The 19,236-nt window shown below is 42.4% G+C and overlaps 1 protein-coding gene across 1 annotated transcript in view; it reads right to left on the minus strand.

Annotated features, from left to right (window-relative positions):
• Positions 1-19,236, minus strand: part of Pdia5 (protein disulfide isomerase family A member 5) — an 88,921-nt gene that overhangs the window by 35,804 nt on the left and 33,881 nt on the right. Inside the window, exons 4-8 of the mRNA XM_090345345.1 lie at positions 17,560-17,643; positions 17,270-17,315; positions 14,790-14,882; positions 10,625-10,685; positions 5,322-5,389 (exon numbers count right to left, since the gene is read on the minus strand). Coding sequence (XP_090201471.1) covers positions 5,322-5,389; positions 10,625-10,685; positions 14,790-14,882; positions 17,270-17,315; positions 17,560-17,643 — 352 coding nt within the window. The remainder of the gene's footprint in view (positions 1-5,321; positions 5,390-10,624; positions 10,686-14,789; positions 14,883-17,269; positions 17,316-17,559; positions 17,644-19,236) is intronic.

The following is a 19,236-nucleotide window of genomic DNA, read 5'->3' on the forward strand; positions in this document are numbered from 1 at the left end:
TCACATCCAATTCCAGTGCCTTCCCAGGAACACTCATGGAAGCTGCATAAGGGAGTTAGCACAGGGTTACTGCCCAAAGGAGGATCAGATTTCCATAGATAATCCAGAAAAGGCCATGGAAGCAAGACAGCAAGATTTGGCTCAAGAAATGGAGAACACTGACAGCAGAAAAGATTTGAACTACCTAAGAAATAAGGGCTCTATTCAGGATTGAGAGCTATTGAGGTCTAATTAAGCCTCATTATACTCATTCTTTGTAGCTGGATTGGTATCCTACAAGGATATCGAAATCATTGGATGTTTGTATCTCCTATATAAAGTGGAGCTTTATTTGTCTATAATCTATATATTTCCTCCCATGTCTTTAGATCATCTTTGCACTACTTTTATATGTAATGCAATATACAGTTATATACATGGTTGTGATCATATAAACAGTGACTTAAAAATCTATACATGTTAGTACAGAATCATTCTTTTCCAAATATTTTTGATCCACTACTGGTTGAATCCATGGATGAATACAGAAATGCATAGGGCTGACTGTATAAAGGATAATCTGTAAGGGAAAGGTGTGGGTCATGGAAACAAGTCAGTAGACTTTGACCACCAGTTAGTGTGGCCTGACCTAGGATAGGGGCAGGGACAAGATGATGGGTGAGAGATGTTCAATGAGGCCCCAGCAGAGGACTTGCTAGAGGAGGAGACTGGGTAACTTAGAAAGGGTTCTAAAGGAAAGCTGCTGTCTATCAGATGGAAAGATGCTGACTTTTATTTTAGATATTCTGCATGTGGGACATGGAAAAAAATCCTAGGCTGAGGGGAAGAACTTGGGCTCCTCAAAGCTACATTCTGCTAAAGCTGTTAACACAGGCAAGATCCGTAAAGGACAGATTGTATCAACACAAGAAAAGCAGTGCCAGGCCCATGTTCCATATGCTAAAACAATAGAAAGCAGAGGCACCACCCCCTCAGCCAGAGAACAAGAGGGACAGGGACAGAAGAGTTATGTGGAGAATGAATCGTCTGAGTCTGCCAAGTGTTTCTCATGACAACCCAGGGAGAAGGGAAGGACTGACATTATCACTTTTTTTCACAGATGGTGCAACAGAGGTTTCAAGACTAAGCAGCTTGCCCAAGAACTCTCAGCTCGTGAGTGAAAACCAGCACAGAGCATGACCTATACAAATCTGTCACCATGATGGTTCCATTTCAGTGTTACGTTCATACTGTCCCACCACGGCTGAGGTTATTAAGAGACTGGGCAAAGCTCAAAGGTGCAGAGTGGACATGGATAATGGAAAAGATGGGAAGCTGTGAAGCAGGCAGGTAGAGATGGGGCTCATTCTGAATTAGGGAGTAGCTTAGCTGCTGGTGAAGGTACCAAGTAGCAAGCAGTAAAAAGGACAGACCCTAATGCTTCACCAGACATCAATGACAGCCTAAAAGAAGCAGATCTGAGGTTTGAAAATGGCAAAGGCCGCACATCCCTGTTCTGGCTTCCTTTTGGATGGCTCCCAAAATCTCTACAGAGAAGTTCTGACCCTTGCTACAGATGCAGTTAGCCAAAAAGGCCTAAAAAATGACAGAGATGAGGGCCAGGAGTTTGGCCTAGTGGCAGAATGCTTGCCTAACATGCACAAAGACCTGGGTTCGATTCTTTGGTACCACATACATAGAAAAAAGCCAGAAATTCTTGGGAAAGTCCAAGAACAGTGCTCAGGCCCTGAGCTCAAGGCTGGGACTGGCCAAAAAAAAAAAAAAAAAAAAAAGACTAGAGATGAAGAGGAGGCAGGGGGCTCTTGGCTGGATAGATTTCAGCACTGGGAGGGGGAGCTTTTGATGCCTGGGGAGGAGCAGCTTATCTGTCAGACCTGTGTGTTTATATGAAAAGCAATCAATACCTCTGGTTGCCTAGCCCCTCTAGTCCTGTGCCTCGCTACTGGAGAGCTGCTGCTGACCTGGAAATCCTGTCCTCCAAAAGCATCTACTTAGCTGGGGGAAGAGCTAAGGGGGAAAACAGAATAAAACAAAAACTTCAAGCAAGGGAACATTTCATGACACCTTTCCTTCATGCATATAATGCAGATGACCTGGGAAGAAGTAATTAACACCTAGCCTCCTATGGGCTGCCCAGATCCAGATCCAGATCTTGACTTTTCTATAACATTGTTGAAGGAGCAGAAAGGGCACCTTATACAACTGAAAACCAGGACTCAGCCAGAAGAAAGTAAGTCCTCTGATCACAAATAGTCCTTGGGGGCTGGGAGTTTGGCTTAGTGGTAAGAGTGCTTGCATAGCATGCATGAAGACCTGGGTTCAATTCCTCAGTACCCCACACACATAGAAAAAGCCAGAAGTGGTGCTGTGGCTCAAGTGGTAGAGTGCTAGCCTTGAGAAAGCCCAAGGACAGTGCTCAGGCCCTGAGCTCAAGCCAAAACAAAAACAAATAGTCCTTAGGGCTTACCTTGTGAAAAAGCCCGAGATGAGCCCAATGCCTGGGATCATCCCTCAAACCTCCTTCCCACTATCTCTGCACTTAATAACAAATTCTCTGGATTCCTTTAAAGGGAAAGAACATCACTACACATAACAGTCTAAAATAAAATGTACCTAGGAGAAACACAGTTATTTATCTTTCAGCATATATTGGGTACCTAGTATGAGCTTGTCCTTGTGCTTTGGGCTAAAGAAACAGATATAATTAAGACATAGCTTTTGCATCCAAGAGGTTTATATATCACAATCATTATCAAATGATGAACAAAGTAAACTGGAATAAAACCAAAGGTGGAACCAGGTGCTTTTGGCACATGCCTGTAATCCCGGGTACTTGGGTGGTTGAGATCCATAGGATAGGGGTTCAAAGCCAGCCCAGGCAGAAAAGTCTGTAGGTCTCTGCCTTCAGAATAATCAGCAAAAACCAGATCTGAAAAGTGTGATTCAAGTGGTAGAGCACCAGATATGCGAGCAAGGACTTGAGTTCAAACCCCAATACCACCAATTTTTAAAAAAATCAAAGATGGTTAGACTTGGCCAGGGACAAACTCTATGGCATTGGCGGGAATGGGCCATGAGGTATAAGTGACTGGCATCAAGTCCTCTTTGATTGGTCCAACTGGAATAATTCATTCATGATCTGATTTGGGGCTGGAGCTACTTATATGACAGCTCCACAGGGTTTGGAAGTTGAACTGAACAGTTTTCTAAGTATACAAGGGCACAGGAAGATATAACACAGTAGGCAATTAAGTCTTTTCTCCAGGCTAAATAATTTTAAAATATGGTATCTACTGTAGCCTCCCAAATGTGCAGAAACTCCCTCAGAGTGTGATATATATGCCTCAAGGCCAAATGACTCTAGGCAAGCTATTGAAATTCATTAGTGAAGAAACAAGTAGGATCCTAGTGTTGTCCCAGAATGAGGTCAAAGAGAAAGCCTTGGTTTTTGGCAAGCCAGACTTGCAGCTGACCAGTAGGGCTATCCAAATGTCCACATACTGCCAACTTACATGTTGATTTTGAGCAAATCACCACATAATTTGATGCTTAAAGATCATGCAGTTTTAAGACCCCAGGTCTTCCTTAATAATGGGCCAGTCCCATTGAGACGGTTCTTCCAATAACCTTCCATTAAAGCTTTGTGGATTCTTCCATGCTTTCTGTTGCCACCAAAACAAATTACTTCTGCTATTTAGGGTGCAAAGTAGACAAATAATATATTTCAAAACAACTCAAAGCAGTATCTCAAGGAAATACTTAGGAAATAAGGATACTGGGTCTAAGTAACAATGTCTTGGTCTCACAGCCATCCTGGTGCTTTGCTGGGTGGTGGGGGCTTTTTGACCAGTACCCTGCTCCAAAAAGCCTAGAGGTGACATAGACCATTCTTTGAATTGCAGATGTCATGCTGTTTAGTTCAAGAAAAGCTTTGCTGCAGAGAATGCTCACCCATGATTTCCCCTAAATAGTTTGCTTTGCTCGCCCATCCCACCCCCCATTATTCCCCTAAATAGTCTTCTTTTGTTAAGGTTTGAGTTTCCACCCCAAACATGTGGTTTTTGTCTTTAAATGCTTTTAAATGCTGTATTCTGTGCTGCAGGTCTTTGGGACAGGAGTCCACCTGTGGTTGCCAGCTTTCTAGTAAAGACTCCCAATTTAACCTCTCAAGATGTGGTTTCTCTGTTTCTTGCAACTGAATTCCCACATAACGCTTATACTTGCAATACTCATGTCTAGAGAAGCATAACTTACAATAGCCAAGAACTAGAAGTAACTCCTGCCCATCAACAGAGAAAGAAAATATTGTGTATAGATAGATAGAAAGAAAGAAAGAAACAGACAGAAATATAGATAGGCATATACGTACATACATATATTTCTATATGTATATATACTTCTATATATGTATATGTATATATACATACACCTTGAAAAATTATTCAGCCTTAATAAAGAAAAAAAGCAAAATAAGCTAATCACAAAATAACAAATAAATGATTAATCATATGAGGATATAACGTTGTGAAATTCAAAGAAACAGAAAGTAGTTGCTTATCAATTAAGAGGAAACTAATGTTTAATAGGTACTGAGTTTGTTTTGTAATAAGTTCTGAAAATCTGTTTCCCAATGGTGTAAATATATTTAGCAATTATCATGTAGTATTATTTTTCCCAGTTTGAAAAAAGCACAGACAGAAAAGAAAAAAGGGGGGATACAGATAGCAGAGAGTCCTTAGAGATAGATCCTCAGCCACAGCTCCCTTCCCTCTGCTGTGTTCCCAGCTCCCCTTCTGCTTTTCTGTGCTACACTGGTTGTTCTGACTTCTCTAAAGGCCCATTTCCTCAATGGCTTCTCTTCTCTTCCTAACCCTCAAGGTATGTTTCCTTGGGACGCACCTCTCTACTTCACCCACTCTACTCTCCTCCCTCCTACTCTAGGAACTGCCTGCATGCCAGCATTCTTGACTTTGTAGCTCTCCATTGGGGCTTGCATTTCTCTGTTCTGCTCTTCTTTTCCTGGCCTCAGGGAGCTTCCTCTGCTTCTGATCTACCAATGGTGACACTTATTTCTCATTAACAGCCTCTTCTACTTTGGAGCTTGACCCCAATAATCTTGAGCCTCTTGGATCACTAGCTTTTGGCAACACCAAGTGTATGGTTGCTGTATCTCTTGCTATTTCAAACTTTCTTAACTTGGCAACAATGTGGAGTTAGTTCTCTACCATCATAGGGAACAGATCACTGAGACACAGCATTGTTTTATGGACCACCATTCTTCTTCCCCACCCTGCCCTGCTGGCCCAGAAAGCCTCACTTACAAAGTGGCCTCGCAGCTGGGTTGCAGCCTTCTGGAAATGTGGCATCATCCTCTTGCACATGCTACACCCTAGTCAGGAAAAAAACCAAGTTCAGTTACAGTGAGGCTGACCCTGCCCTCTAGTCTTCCCCAGAAAGTCCCCTGCCCACAAACATTTAATCAGACTGCATAGACAATGGACATCCCCCCCCACACACACACAAAAAAAGGAGGCAGAGGCTCTGTCCTCAAAGACCTAAGAATCTTGATCATACAAAGCAGGGGACAGCCCATAAGTCCCTCCAGGAATGTTAAGACAGAATAACAAATGTAACACAAAGAGCAAAGCACAGTACATTCGGTGCTGTTGACCAGCTCAAGTGGAATTTAGGGGATGGGAAAGCAAGCAACCTCTTATATACATAGCTAAAAGCCACCTTCGCCATTTAGCCAAGGGTTGCCAATGAACCAGTGAAATTCCACAAGGAAGGACAATTTGTGACCATAAATACAAAGACTTTGGGAATTTTCCATGCCTCTTTTCTCTTCCATTAATAAGGATAATTAAGCAATGACTGAGGCAAGCTGAGCATGAAAGGTGCTGGCTCTGACAGCTGGGAAAAGAATTCAGCCAGGACTCAGGAGTTAATTTTTCCTAATCTGCTAAGGGCCCAAGCCAAGTCAATGTGTCTTTCTGGGCCACTCTTTCTTCTCGCAAATGGGACAGTTCTAAGATCAGAGGCTCCTGTGAGGGCTCTGGCTCAACCTTCTCTGTATTTCTGTGCTATATTTCTCTCCTTTAGTCTTGAGGGTTTCAGAGTTAGGCTGGCCAGGTCCCAAATATCTACTGCGACTTCAGTGTGACTTTGATTTAAACCCAACCAGAGAGCTATGATTCTGTACTGACCCCTCTGGACAGGAGAACCAGTTTCCTCAGCCACCAGGAATTCTGACATGCTAGGCTGTCACCCTTTCTGACAGCTGCTCTGTGAAAAACAGGCTTTGAGAAGCATCTGAATGCCTCAGAAACCCAGAGCTGCCTGGAACCACATCTTAAGCTGGTTCTCATCTCAACTCAGTGAAGCGGGGCCATGGCCCACTGGGTGGCAGGCTGACAAGCTCTAATCCATGTTGAGCCAGCATTGTGACAGCAATGATCAAGAAATTGAGATTACAGAGGCCTCTCCCCTTCTGGAGAAGATGTAGGCGCTGCAGAACTTTGAGAGGAGGTCAAAATTCCTCCTGGGTCACCTATTCCTGTCCAGCACCAAGTTTACTGGCTCCCACAATGCCCCACAGCCTGCTGCTGACATTCCTATCCAATAGACATGTAGACACACACATGCTGATGCCTATGAACCCTAGATGTGAGTTCCTGACATCAGTCCAGGCATATGCAGCACCTGTCCTGGAAAGATAATAGGGCTTCTCTCAGGGACATGAACACCATGAGTGGCAGAAGAGGGGGACTATGAAGGTGGTTCGGCCATTGTTCTCACTGTGCAGAGTCATAGAGAACAGGAATTGTGACAATGCCACATCAGGAACACACAGGTTAATGCCTACAGGAGTAACAGAAGACTCTGAGAAATGAAAGCCCTTGTCATCTGCCCTTAGCCCAACTAGCTGTAGCACTGTAGGCTACTTAGACTATATGATCCTCAGTGTCCCTGTCTGTAAAACGGAGACAGCACTTGCCAAGCAGGCTGGGTACTTGTCCTATAGGTGTTAGGTAGAACTAACACCAAGAAGATCCACAAAGCCTGGCCCTCAGCAGGGGACGCTCAGCACCTGGAACATAAGGCCTAAGAGCTGTCTTCCTGTTCTTTATAGGAATACTTCTATTGGGGAAAATGAAGGGCACAGAGGCTGTAACCACTTCCTCTCTCTCTACTGCTGCTTCACTCAGCAACCTGAACATGCTAGCCACTTCCCATCCAGCCAGTCTTCCTTCAGGAGCTTAACTGATCACCTGTTTCCCTTCATAAAAGTGGGATCTCTTCTAGCTCTGTCCACTGGCAGCCTGTGGCAACATTATCCTCCCCTTCTTCCCAAACAGGCCAACTATCCGCAGGAGTAGAGGCCAGCAGCTCTGGGTGAAGAGGTTACTGGGGAAAGAGCAGTAATAGGAAGCTATATGCCCAGCCAGTTTCCAATTTAATGTTACCAAAAATAGAGCTGGTACTGTGATTCCTATCTGAGTTTATCTTTCAGTGGATTCATTGGGGAGGCTAGAGAAGAGGTAAGACTAATTATCATTCTCAAAGCCCAAAAGTCAGAACAGTCAGCCTTTCTATTTTCTCATTAATTCAGTGAACATTTACTGAGTAAGCAGCAAGGCCTGGGGACTGGATGCCATGTCACAAGTAAAGGCCCCCAGTGCCTCTGGATTCATCCATCCCACACATGATCACAGGATCAGAGTCCCAACAGCCATCCATGTGAAGGGGACTGCTGTTATCCCAGGAGAAAGCTGAATTCCAGAAAGCTGGAAACTGTAGTGGACTCGTTTAATAAAAGCAGGAATTTGTTTTATGAAACATATACACATAGCAAGAAATCTGGGGTTCCTGGTACCTTGGAGACCATCCAGTCTGACTTCAATGGGAAACTGAATGTAGCAACTATTTTTTATTTCCCTCTCCTGCCCATTAAGATGCGACACCTGCAAGGTTCCTAACCTTCCCCAATCCCGGCTTTCTGTCATATAGAGATGATCATACTGCTCACATGACTGCTGTGATGACCAGGGCAGATACACTGTCAAAGGGTCCTGGGAAAGAAATAAGTAGCTGGAGAATAGAACAAATATCAGGCGCAAACTGGTTTTTAAAGTGATTAATGTTTTTAATAAGGATATTTGCACAACTGTACCATGATTCTGCCTGGGGACCTATGCTGTCTACTGAGATACACCCATTTCACTAACTGTTGTGACCTGAGGGTTCTCAGATAAACTAAAAGAGTTCTTACTTCTTCAGGGGCCATGAAAGCTAGGTATTTCTGAAGTAATTCATAGCTGGTCAATAAAGAAGATGCCTCCAAGAAGAAAGAAAAAATGATGAGACATGTAATGACCATAATAAAGAGAATAAGCCAGGGGTGAATATGCAGGCCATTCTGGGCAGAGCAGGAGCCATGGGAAGGGAGAAGACAGGAACACCTTGGGGCTGAGTAGGGGATAAGCAAGGGGGTAGAGCTGGGAAGAATCTCTTGTCATGATGAACGAACCATAGGATAAAGTCAGGTAGAACCAGGAAAACTACCAGAACTGTGATACTCTTGACTTGGGCTCCTACAATTGACAGTCTCCTTTCTCCAGCCTTCACAGCAACGACATCTCTGGCTTCCTGAAAGGTATGTGCAGTCCCCACAGTCACAGCTCAAAGGGCCTTACGAAGTTCCAATCGTGCTATGCGTTGAGTCCCATAAGACTGCTAGATGGTCCTGAGATTAGGCCTCTGTCACAATGGTTAATCTGCCATTAAAGCTCAGAAGTAGTCATAAACAACATGTCAATATACAGACATGACTGTTTCAATAAAACTTCACTGAAAAAAAGAATAGGGGCTATCCATGGGCCATAGTTTGATGATCCTGCATTAAAGGCTTATCAAGCGGGAGATATAATTTGTTTTCCAATAAAAAAAAAAAAAGAAAAGAAAATAGGTACTAAGTGAAATGCCTCATGCCTGTAATCTCAGCTACTTGGGAGGTAGAAATTGGTAAATGGTGGTTTGAAGTCAGGCTGGACAACACTCCATATCAACAAATAAACGATATGTGGAATGTGCCTATCATTCCTGCTATGCAAGAGACATAACTAGAAAGATTGTAGTCAGAGGCCAATCCTGGGCAAAAACCAAGACCATCTCCCTCAGGGGACATGACTCAGGTGATGTAACACCTCCTTAAGAAGTGTGAGTTTCCCAGTATTCCCATCAGGAAAAAAAATAAAAAACCCACAAAGAAACAAAACAAAACCAAAAAATACTCCACACCCAGTGTACATAACATCTGTTTCCTTGGATGTTAGCACGTAGTTTTGTAAAACTTTAGTTTCAGCATATTTATGTATTACTCATATATACTTAAAGTACTGGGTTGTAATATAAACTGTTTTTTAAATGTGTGGCAGTGGGAGGGGGTTATATCTTTCTTTCCTTCCTTCCTTCTTTCTTTCCTTCCTCCCCCGTCTCTTTTCTTTCTTTTTGCCAGTAGTAGGATTTGAACACAAAGTCTCATGCTTACTGAGCTTGCTAGCTTGGCTAGCATTCTACTGTTGGAGCCACACCTCCAGCCGTGCTCCATTTGTTTTTGGAGATGGGATCTTTTAAAAAGAAACTAGAGTTTAAGAGTTTTAGGAAAACTCTTAAGAGAGTTTTCTGCCTAGGCTGGCTTTGAACAAAGGTCCCCTGGATTATATGAGTTGCCAATATCTGGCTTCTGTGTATGTTTTTTGGGACAAGGTTTTGCTATGTAGCCCAGATTAGTCTTAAACATTTGATTCTCCTGCCTCCATTTCCCAAGTGTGAGATTATAGGTTCAAATCCCATGATCAGCAATAGGAAAGTATTTCTAAATCTGTGAAATGTAGTTAAAATTCCTATACCCCAAGCTCTTCTCTTACAAGTTTGAAAACTGAGATCCAGAGAGGGGAAAAAAATTCACCCAGCTTGCTGGTGACATAGCTGGATTCAGAATCCAGGCTTTCCTGTTGCTACCTCAATGATCCTTGCCATCCACATGGCCTCTGTCCTTTTACAGGAACAAACCCCAAGCCCTATTTCTCTGATGCAGGGGCCAGTAATGAAGAGCTGGTGTCTCCTCCCATGAAGCAAGCAGGCCTGATGAATGGCAGAACAGCAGCACTAGAGTGCACTTGAGACTAAGGACATATGGATCTGCTACATGGGAAGGCAGAGCTAAACTAGTCAGGGGACTGTATTGGGTCCAAGGTAAAAAGTGCAAAAAGCTGCTGATTCCAGTGGATGAGGGCAGTAAGAGACAGGGAATCTGATAGAAAGGCCAAGAGAAAGAAAAGAAGTGTGAACAGAAAGGAGTAAGACTGTTCGAGGACCTGGGTCCGATTCCTCAGTACCATATACATAGAAAAGCCAGAAGTGGTGCTGTGGTTCGAGTGGTAGAGCTCTAGCCTTGAAGAAAGCCCAAGGACAGTGCTCAGGCCCTGAATTCAGTCCCCAGAACTGGCCAAAAAAAGAATGATGCAGTAAAAGACTGAGGCTAGCTTCCTCCAGTTGGCCCCAACAACCCCAGCTGCCCATCCACCTAAGGAGACTAAACAGCAGGAGAATGTTCACTCACAAGGGGCATAAAACATCATGAGAAGTGGCTTCTCTTCCTTCTTCAGGAGCCGTCTGAAGTCCTGTAGCACAAAGACACAAAATGCCAGCAGGTTATGTATCTAGCACAAAGACACAAAATGCCAGCAGGTTATGTATCTACTATATACTAACAGGAGGCAAGCTTTCCACTCCTCTTGCCCCAGTACCCACAGCAGCAGGATGCACAGGGGGAACACTCCAGAACTCACATGGGACAGTCATAGCATATCAGGTGCTGAAGAACTTGGGTTAATTATTCTAGATCATCCTTCCATATTATATCTTTTTTTTGGGGGGGGGTATCCATCATGGGACTTGAACTCTGGGCCTGGGTGCTATCCCTGAACTCTTCAGCTCCAGGCTACCACCCTACCCCTTGAGCCACCGAGTAGGTCCCATCCTTCCATATTATAGAGGGAGAAACTGTGGCTCTAAGGGGACAAATGGCTTTCTCAAGACCAACTAGTGAGATAAAGTAGGTAGGACCAACTACTGCCTTTAATTTTGGCTCTGTCTGAACAATTCTAAGATATCAAGAAGTTGTATTTGTCCTATATGATTTCGGTGTAGTCTTGTGGTAGGGATAGGTGCTTCCATGTCATGTCTGCCTAGCCTGACCAGATGGGGATCTGCTGGTTGACATAGCCCTGACCTGTTAATCTCTTCCCAGACTCCAGCACTATCACCACTGTTTGGGCCCCCAGGTCCATGAGGCCCATAAAGGCATAAGGATGAAGACTGCCCAGTCTCTCCAGAAGTTTACAAGCTCAAGGGATCAACTGTAAATCCATAGATCAGAGCCTGGTACATTATTAGGCAAAGCATAATGACCTGTTAAATAAATATGATAAATGTAAAAAGACAAATGGTCAGAATGATGCTAATGTGAAGACTTAGTAGGGCAGAGACATTATTCCAATGGGAGCCAATGATGAATGTTTTTAAAAGCAAGTTCATCAAGGGCTGCAGTGAAGCACCAAGACACTGCATATTTTATTAAAATAAGCTCTTCTAACCAGTTTTCACAAAAGAAAATTAGAGGTTTTTGTAAAGAAAATAAGAGAAAATTTCCAAATGGAGCTTTCTGACAGCAACAAGACATTAGGTAAATAAATGATGGCAAATCCTGCACAATGGAATTCTACTAAAGCATTAAAACAGAAAGAGGCATATTTAATGTCACAATGAGATATTCATGTTACATTAAGTGAATGGGGGTATGGAGAACAAGTTACAAAACAGCATATAAAGTCAAAGGGCATTTTTGAGAGTAGAAATATTTATGTATGAATTATGTTAAAACCCTAAAAGGCTACAAAAATATCAGTTGTAGGTATTTCTGAATAAAAAGGTATGGGGGGATTGTGGTTTTCTTTTATGCTTAAGTTGTATATTCTATACAACTTAATTTTCAATATTGAATGTGTATTACTTAAAATTATTCATTAGATAAAGATTACAGTATTTTATAATAAATTCTGATAAGTTTACTCTTATTTACCTAACAAAAGGGTTTAGGGTTTAGGAACTCATTTTTAAACAGAATGGGTAACTAAGTGTCAACCTAAATAATAACTACAGAGGTACTTTAAATACTCATGATATTTATTTGGAAGTTAGCAGACAGCATTGCAATTCAGTCTGCTATCCATGGAAACTACAGCAGGATCACAGGGAAACTTTTAAAGGTAAAATGAAAACTAAATAAGCTCTTTTTAAACTATTGGTCACAGGGTTAATAACAGGGATGTTTAGGATCAATAACAAGGGTGCTGTCAGTCTAATTTTTTAATTTTGCCTCTTTTTGGTGGTATTGAGGACAGGACTCAGAGCTTCCCCAAATTGCCATTCCTAGTCCTTTTGCCTTTAGTCAGTTTTTAAAATAGTCTCAGGCTTCTGTCTAGGCCAGTGTCCAATGGAGATCCTCTTTTCTTCACGTTCTGAGCAGGTAGGTTTACAAGCATGAGCCACCACAGCTTGTTTCTGAGATAAGGTCTAGGTTTGTTGTTGAAATTAATTCTCATGCTTTATATTGGTTTGGCTCTGAACCACAACTACTTTGTTTTTCATTTTAGGGCTTAACACAAGTGACTCCATTTTGATTCCGACAAATTTCACAGGATATTTGATCCTAGCTGAGGATGAAGGATGTAAATAACTTTTAAAATTATCTTCTGGGGGCCGGGAGTTTGGCCTAGTGGTAGAGTGCTTGCCTAGCATGCACAAAGACCTGAGTTCAATTCCTCGGTACCACATACATAGAAAAAAGCTGAAAGTGGTTCTGTGGCTCAAGTGGTAGAGCTCTAGCCTTGAGAAAGCCCCAAAACAATGCTCAGGCCCTGAGTTCAAGCCAGAACTGGCAAAAAAAAATTAAATTAAATTAAAAAAATTATTTTCTGGGATCTATGGAGATAAAAAAAAGAAATGGGGGAAGGGTTTATTGTGTATATTGCAATTTGGGTTCTTATCTTCAGTAACAAATATTATATGCATGGTGCTTATTTATCTCTAAAAAGTACAGAATCTAAGGCTACAAACTTTGAATCTGAAATGTTTAGTTATTTTATATGGGGATTCCAGCATCAGAAAAGCAGCCACACTTCAAATTTCTGCCAGTCAGAGAAGAGGGCAAAGAACAGCAACTGGTAAAGGAAATACTTCTGCTTAATATTCCCGCAGTTAGGAAAAAACAATCTCAGGAACATGACACTGGAGGAAGACCTGCCTCAGAAGCTAAACATTTATATCAGGAGCAACAACCAGCTCGGCTCTAAGCATCCATGCCACCTTCTCCTGACAACTCCCTCTTTCTCCAACATGCTTTCTAAAAAGACCCAACCTACTAGCTGACAATACTGATGCATTCTATTCCAGGAATATAGACACCCAGCCCCTTACATTGAATTACCACACACCAATGCCCTTGCTGAGAGTCAATAATTTTAAATGAAAAGGGAGAAGAGGCAAGAGGAAGATAAAAGGTATTCCATAACTTATCAAGATAAAAACAATAATTTTCCTACCATCTACAAAAAAATCTCACTTGCAGGCACCAGTAGCTCACATCTATAATCCTAGCTACTCAGGACGCTGAGATCTGAGGACCACAGTTTGAAGCCAGACTAGGCAGGAAAATATGTGAGACTCTTATCTCCAATTAACCACCTGAAAACCAGAAGTGGCATTGTGGCTCAAAGTGGTAGAGTACTAGCCTTGAGCAAAAAAGCTCAGGAACTGCAGCCAGGCCCTGAGTTATGGCCCACTACTGTCAAAATAACAAACAAACAAAATGAAACAAACAAACAAAAAAACCATCACTTTCCTCACAGACTTAGGGAAACACTGGGGAGAGGACCTGGCTCCTCCCTGTGGGAGGGTGCAGCTAGTCACATGAGATATTATGCAAACTAAGTATGAACAAAGAGGATACATTCAGATCAGATGAGACAGACTGTGATGGGAAGGGAAGGTTGACCGTAGCTGTGGCTAAATACTGCAAGAAGTAATAAAGGCTATAGGTAAGACTCACTTTTCCACCCTTCCTTCCTGGTCAATTGCACAAAGAAGTTCAAGAAGATACAAATTTGTTTAAGTTTATATAAATTATAAAATTATATAAGGACTGCCGGGCGCGGTGTCTCACACCTGTAATCCTAGCTACTCAGGATGCTGAGGATCAAGGTTCAAAGCCAACCTGGGCACAAAAGGACCTGGGACTCATCTCCAATTAATCTCTAGAAAATGGGAAGTGGGGCTTGGCTTGAGGGTAGATCGGTAGCCTTGAGCTAAACTGCTCAGGGACAGTGCCCAGACCAGGTTCAAGCCCATGACCCACCAAAAAATTTTTTTAAAAATTATTTATGGATTAAAAAATGTATAGCCAATGGCACCTATATTTGAGTATATATACTCAAAATGAAAAGCTAAACACATTAAAATATCTTAAATAAGATAGTGGAGAATGGAGAACTTTCTCATGCAATCACTTGTCCGCTACTGTTCTTTACATCACAGAGAGGAAGTAAAATATTAAGGTTCTGGCCTAGTTCCCCTAGGTAGGGTACAAGTGGTTCTGGAATAGTTCCTTGGACTATTCTCATTGAGAGAGTCAGATATCAGGAAAGAACTAACAGGGACTAAATTACCTTTTCGCTGTCAATGTGGACAACGTCCTTGGCACCAGGATCTTCTTCCCACAATGGAGGACCTTTAGGATCCTTCAGAAAGGCTACTACGGACTGGAAGAGGGATGGAAAGAAGAGAACACGCATTTAAGCTGGGATAAGAAGAGGGGATCCAGAAACTTTCCTTGTTTGACGACATATTTGAAGGGCAACTATTTCCACTGTTCACAGATGTCACTTCTAATGTCCAAAAATGCACCTCTACCACTCCCATCAGGCATTTTCACTCACATGACAACTCATTGGTCAGCTGATCCATACCTGTTATATGTATCTTCAGAGACATACCAGTACTTTACCCTTCTAAGAAGCCTTTATGATCAACTGAAAAAGGCTTCCAGTCTTGTCCACAGTAGATACTTCCACATCCCTGAAGTCACTAAAACTGTCAATCTTATAATTACAGATAATTGCATCTGCTTACTACCTGTTAGGCAGTTCAGGATAGATATTGGTTATGATTTAGATAGGAGTTATTGAGTTGTGCTATGCTATGTGTATGAGTTGGGCCCAAGTGACTTCTCTTTCTGTAGAAACCCCCTTTTCTAGACCAGAGTAATGAAGCTAAAGGGCTTGTTACCTAGCATTGATTCAAATCTCCACTCCTTTAGGATACTGAATAGGCAGAGAAGAGGGGTGCTGTCCCTCCATTCTTCTGCCTGTCCACCCTGCAACAGATTCTGGGAATCTGGGAAACTTCAGACTCATAGGGAATGGCTACTTCACCATATGTACATGCCCTGATTCTGGGGAAAACATGTAGTGGGATCTGTAACTTGAAACAGGTTTAAAGCTGCTAATCTAGGGGGAAAAGGGGTCTGTCCCACATCCAGTGTGAACCACACAGCCTCTTTGCTCCTACCTCCACTCAGCATTAGAATACAAAGATGAGGGGCTGGAAGGTTGGCCTAGTAGTAAGAGTACTTGCCTATTATGCACAAAGACCAGGTTTGATTCCTTGGTACCATATATATAGAAAAAGCCAAAAGAAAGAAAAAAAGAAAAAAAGCCGGAAGTGGTACTGTGGTTCAAGTGGTAGAGCTCTTGCCTTGAGAAAGCCCAAGGACAGTGCTCAGGCCCTGAGTTCAAGCCCCAGGACAGGCAAAAAAAAGAATACAAAAATGATATGAATTGGCTGCCTACTTTGTCTGAAATCAAAGACTAAACCTGCACAATGCTTAGCCTACTTCTTCTCCTTGTTAGTACAGCAAGAGTGGGAGTATGCTACTCCCATTCCAAATATGGGACAAAGCCAGGACTGTGCCTCCCATACTAGACAGAAGCAAGTTGGGTCCTCTGGGCTCCTAGCTACTTCCCTCGTAAGAGTTCTGAACAGCTGCTACTCTTGCTCCATGATCCTAGGACAGGTTACTCTGAGACCCTACCTGAATATAAAACCAAGACCCAACTTTTCTTTGTAATTAATGTAAGCAATAACCCCATCCCACCCATTACATCTTGCTCCTGGGGAACACATATTCACTCACACAATGTAGTTAACACCATAACACAGAAATACAAGGGGACACGTAACTATAGTGGGAAGAATTCTCCAAGTATCTAAGTGGGTGTTAAGATAGAGTGCTCAGACAAAGCCCTTACATAGAATGAAAGCCCCAACAACTTAAAAAAAAGTATTAGTAGGTAAACAAAGTATGAAGCGAGAGGCACAAAGAGAGAAGGGGAAATAACAGCTATATAGACAGTGGATATGTAGGAAAGAATGGGAGGAGACATACATGGAGAAAAAGACCAGAGTGCAGGGATCAATCTCTGTCTGAGTAGAGGGGAATCAAGAGAAGCTTAGTTCAACTCAGATTGGGACCAGAAGAAATTGGACTCTGTCAAGGCAGAGTTTGAGAAAGAGGATGCCAAAATGAAAGGAGAACTGAAGAGGTGGACAGCTGCTCTATGATTACCAGGAGGCAATAAGAGACTATAAGATCTCACTTCCCCTCATTAACACATTTTTATCTACTTCTAGGTTGGATTGTAACAGGGAATACTTCAGTGACATCCACAGCCATAGGGCTACATGGGCCCAAAGGTGCCAACTTGCCCATATTCTGTATCCTAAACTAACCTGGGCAGAGAATGTCCCCTTTGTCCTATGGATGGTTATTGTGCATACTACCACAGAGATAATGGGATGACTTGGAAGCAAATGCTTTTGAAAGATATCTAGACCTATATAGGGAAGAGGCAATGATGTTACCTGAATGACTCTATACCTCCCAGACACTCACTGACTTATCTACAAGTCTAGGCCATCCCCTTGTGTTGACAGTTACAAACTTTGGCTTGGGCTCTAGAGATAAGGGTCCTAAGGTCATTTGGGAAAGCCATTACACAATCTGCTCTTTTTCCTCTCGGAGAAAACCAGACAGACTTTAGGCATCTATTTATTCTAAGTCTGCTGAAAACAAGGAAGGAAAATTTACCTTAAGTGTCAAAGCTCGATTATATTCAGTATGAAATGCACCATCCCTATCAAATGAGAAGAAAAGAAGGTTAACTGTCAGAATAGTTGGAAAAATATATACCTTAGATTTCATGAAGCATTTTAATAAGACTTAGCTATTGAACAGTTTGAGATTTAAAAAAAAATTATAAACAGAAAAAAAACCATTCTGAAACAAAATTAATCTAACTAAAAATTGCTGTTCACTGAGAATACCAATAAAAGCTTTCAACACTTACTTGAAAATAGGAAATGCCTATGTGTACTTACTGATAATGGAATAATTCAGCCTTTTTGTCCTTTGAGCTGAGGTCAACTTTCATCTTTTTGCACAATTTTCTACTTTCTGTGTCACTGAAAGACATAAATGTCGGGAAGCATTTGTTACTTAAAATCCTCACATCAGTATTGATGGTAAAATCTGCTGGTAGGTGAAGAAATAAGCCAGATAATCTGGAATTCTCAGTAATAGGTGAGGACTTTCTGACAGCAGGCTCTTAGAGAATTAGACCAGCAAGACAGGGGCTGGTCAAGAGAGACAAGCAGACAGCAGAGGATATGGTACTACTCAGACAGAACTCATCATAGTAAAAAATAAATAAATAAATAACCTCCAAGCCAGGCACATAGTACACACCTGTAGTTTTAGCTACTCATGGGACTGTCAGAAGGATCACTTGAGCCCAGAAACTTGAAGCCAGTCTGGGCAACAAAGTGAGACCACCCAACCCAACAAAAGGTGGGGGAGGGGGAGGAAGCAGCTCACTGGGAAAGTTTAAGACACACTGATTCCCTGGTCATCTCAGGCCCTTAGTTCAGACTGGGAGGGTAGGGCCAAAAGCAAAATGTTGCTTTTAAAGCTCTTACATGTGTCATCTTTTTGTTCTTTGTTTTTCTTTTTTTTTTTTTTTTTTTGGCCAGTCCTGGGCTTGAGTTCAGGGCGTAAGCACTGTCCTTGGACTTTCTCAAGGCTAGAGCTCTACCACTTGAGCCTCAGCACCACTTCTGGCTTTTTTCTATGTATGTGGTACCGAGGAATCGAACCTGGGTCTCCGTGCATGCTAGGCAAGCACTCTCCACTAGGCCAAACTCCCGGCTCCCATGTGTCATCTTATAGGCCACATGACTAAGAAAAAAGGAAAATGTTCTGCCGTGTTGGAGAAGTGCTAAAATCTGATTGAGTACTGGCAAAAGCCAGAAGGAAAAAGGGGAATACTTGGTGTCAGAACGAGGACACCTGCAATTCTGACAAGAAATGCCCATCAGCGGCCCTGTGCTGTTTACAAACTACTAGGGAAAGACTTCACCTAATGTTGTTGTCCTTCCTGTTGGACTAATGAATCTTCAGACACAGTCTCTGAACCAACATCAAAATGCAAAATAGCCCCATCCTAGATCTACTAAATCAAAACCACTCACATATTAGAGCGACTGTGTTTTAACATACTTTCCAAGCAATCCCAATACATGCCCACTGTGTGAGACCACAATGCTTCACAGCTCTTCTTCCTCTACCTACCCCAGTGTATCAGCCCCTCAGGGGCTTTCCTGTTTGTTTTATCACCATCTCTGACTCTGCTGTTCTGTAAGTGGCTTGCCCACTATCCTGCATTGCTTGTCTCTAGATCTGAATGGACTCAAGAGAATAGATGAGCAATCTGTCATTCACTACACACCTGTGCAGTGCACCTGTGCCACAGAATGGCAGTTTCTAGAAAATGTTCTGCTGGACACAACAGTCACCTGTAGTAAGGTCCTACCTCCCCCACCTGTTCATTCTCCTCTCTAGCCACAGCCACCAGCTTCACACAGCTGTACATGAGCCCCAGAACAGATGGATTCATTAAGCTACTCAGCTCAGTTCTACAAGCAATATCATCAATGGATAAGAAATTTAACTAACTTCAAGTATAAAGATGCAAAGTCAAAAAGCATGTCTCAAGGAGG

Source organism: Megascapheus bottae, chromosome 1 (genome assembly GCF_031878675.1).
Source record: "Megascapheus bottae isolate mThoBot1 chromosome 1, mThoBot2.hap1, whole genome shotgun sequence".
Lineage (NCBI taxonomy): Eukaryota > Metazoa > Chordata > Mammalia > Rodentia > Geomyidae > Megascapheus > Megascapheus bottae.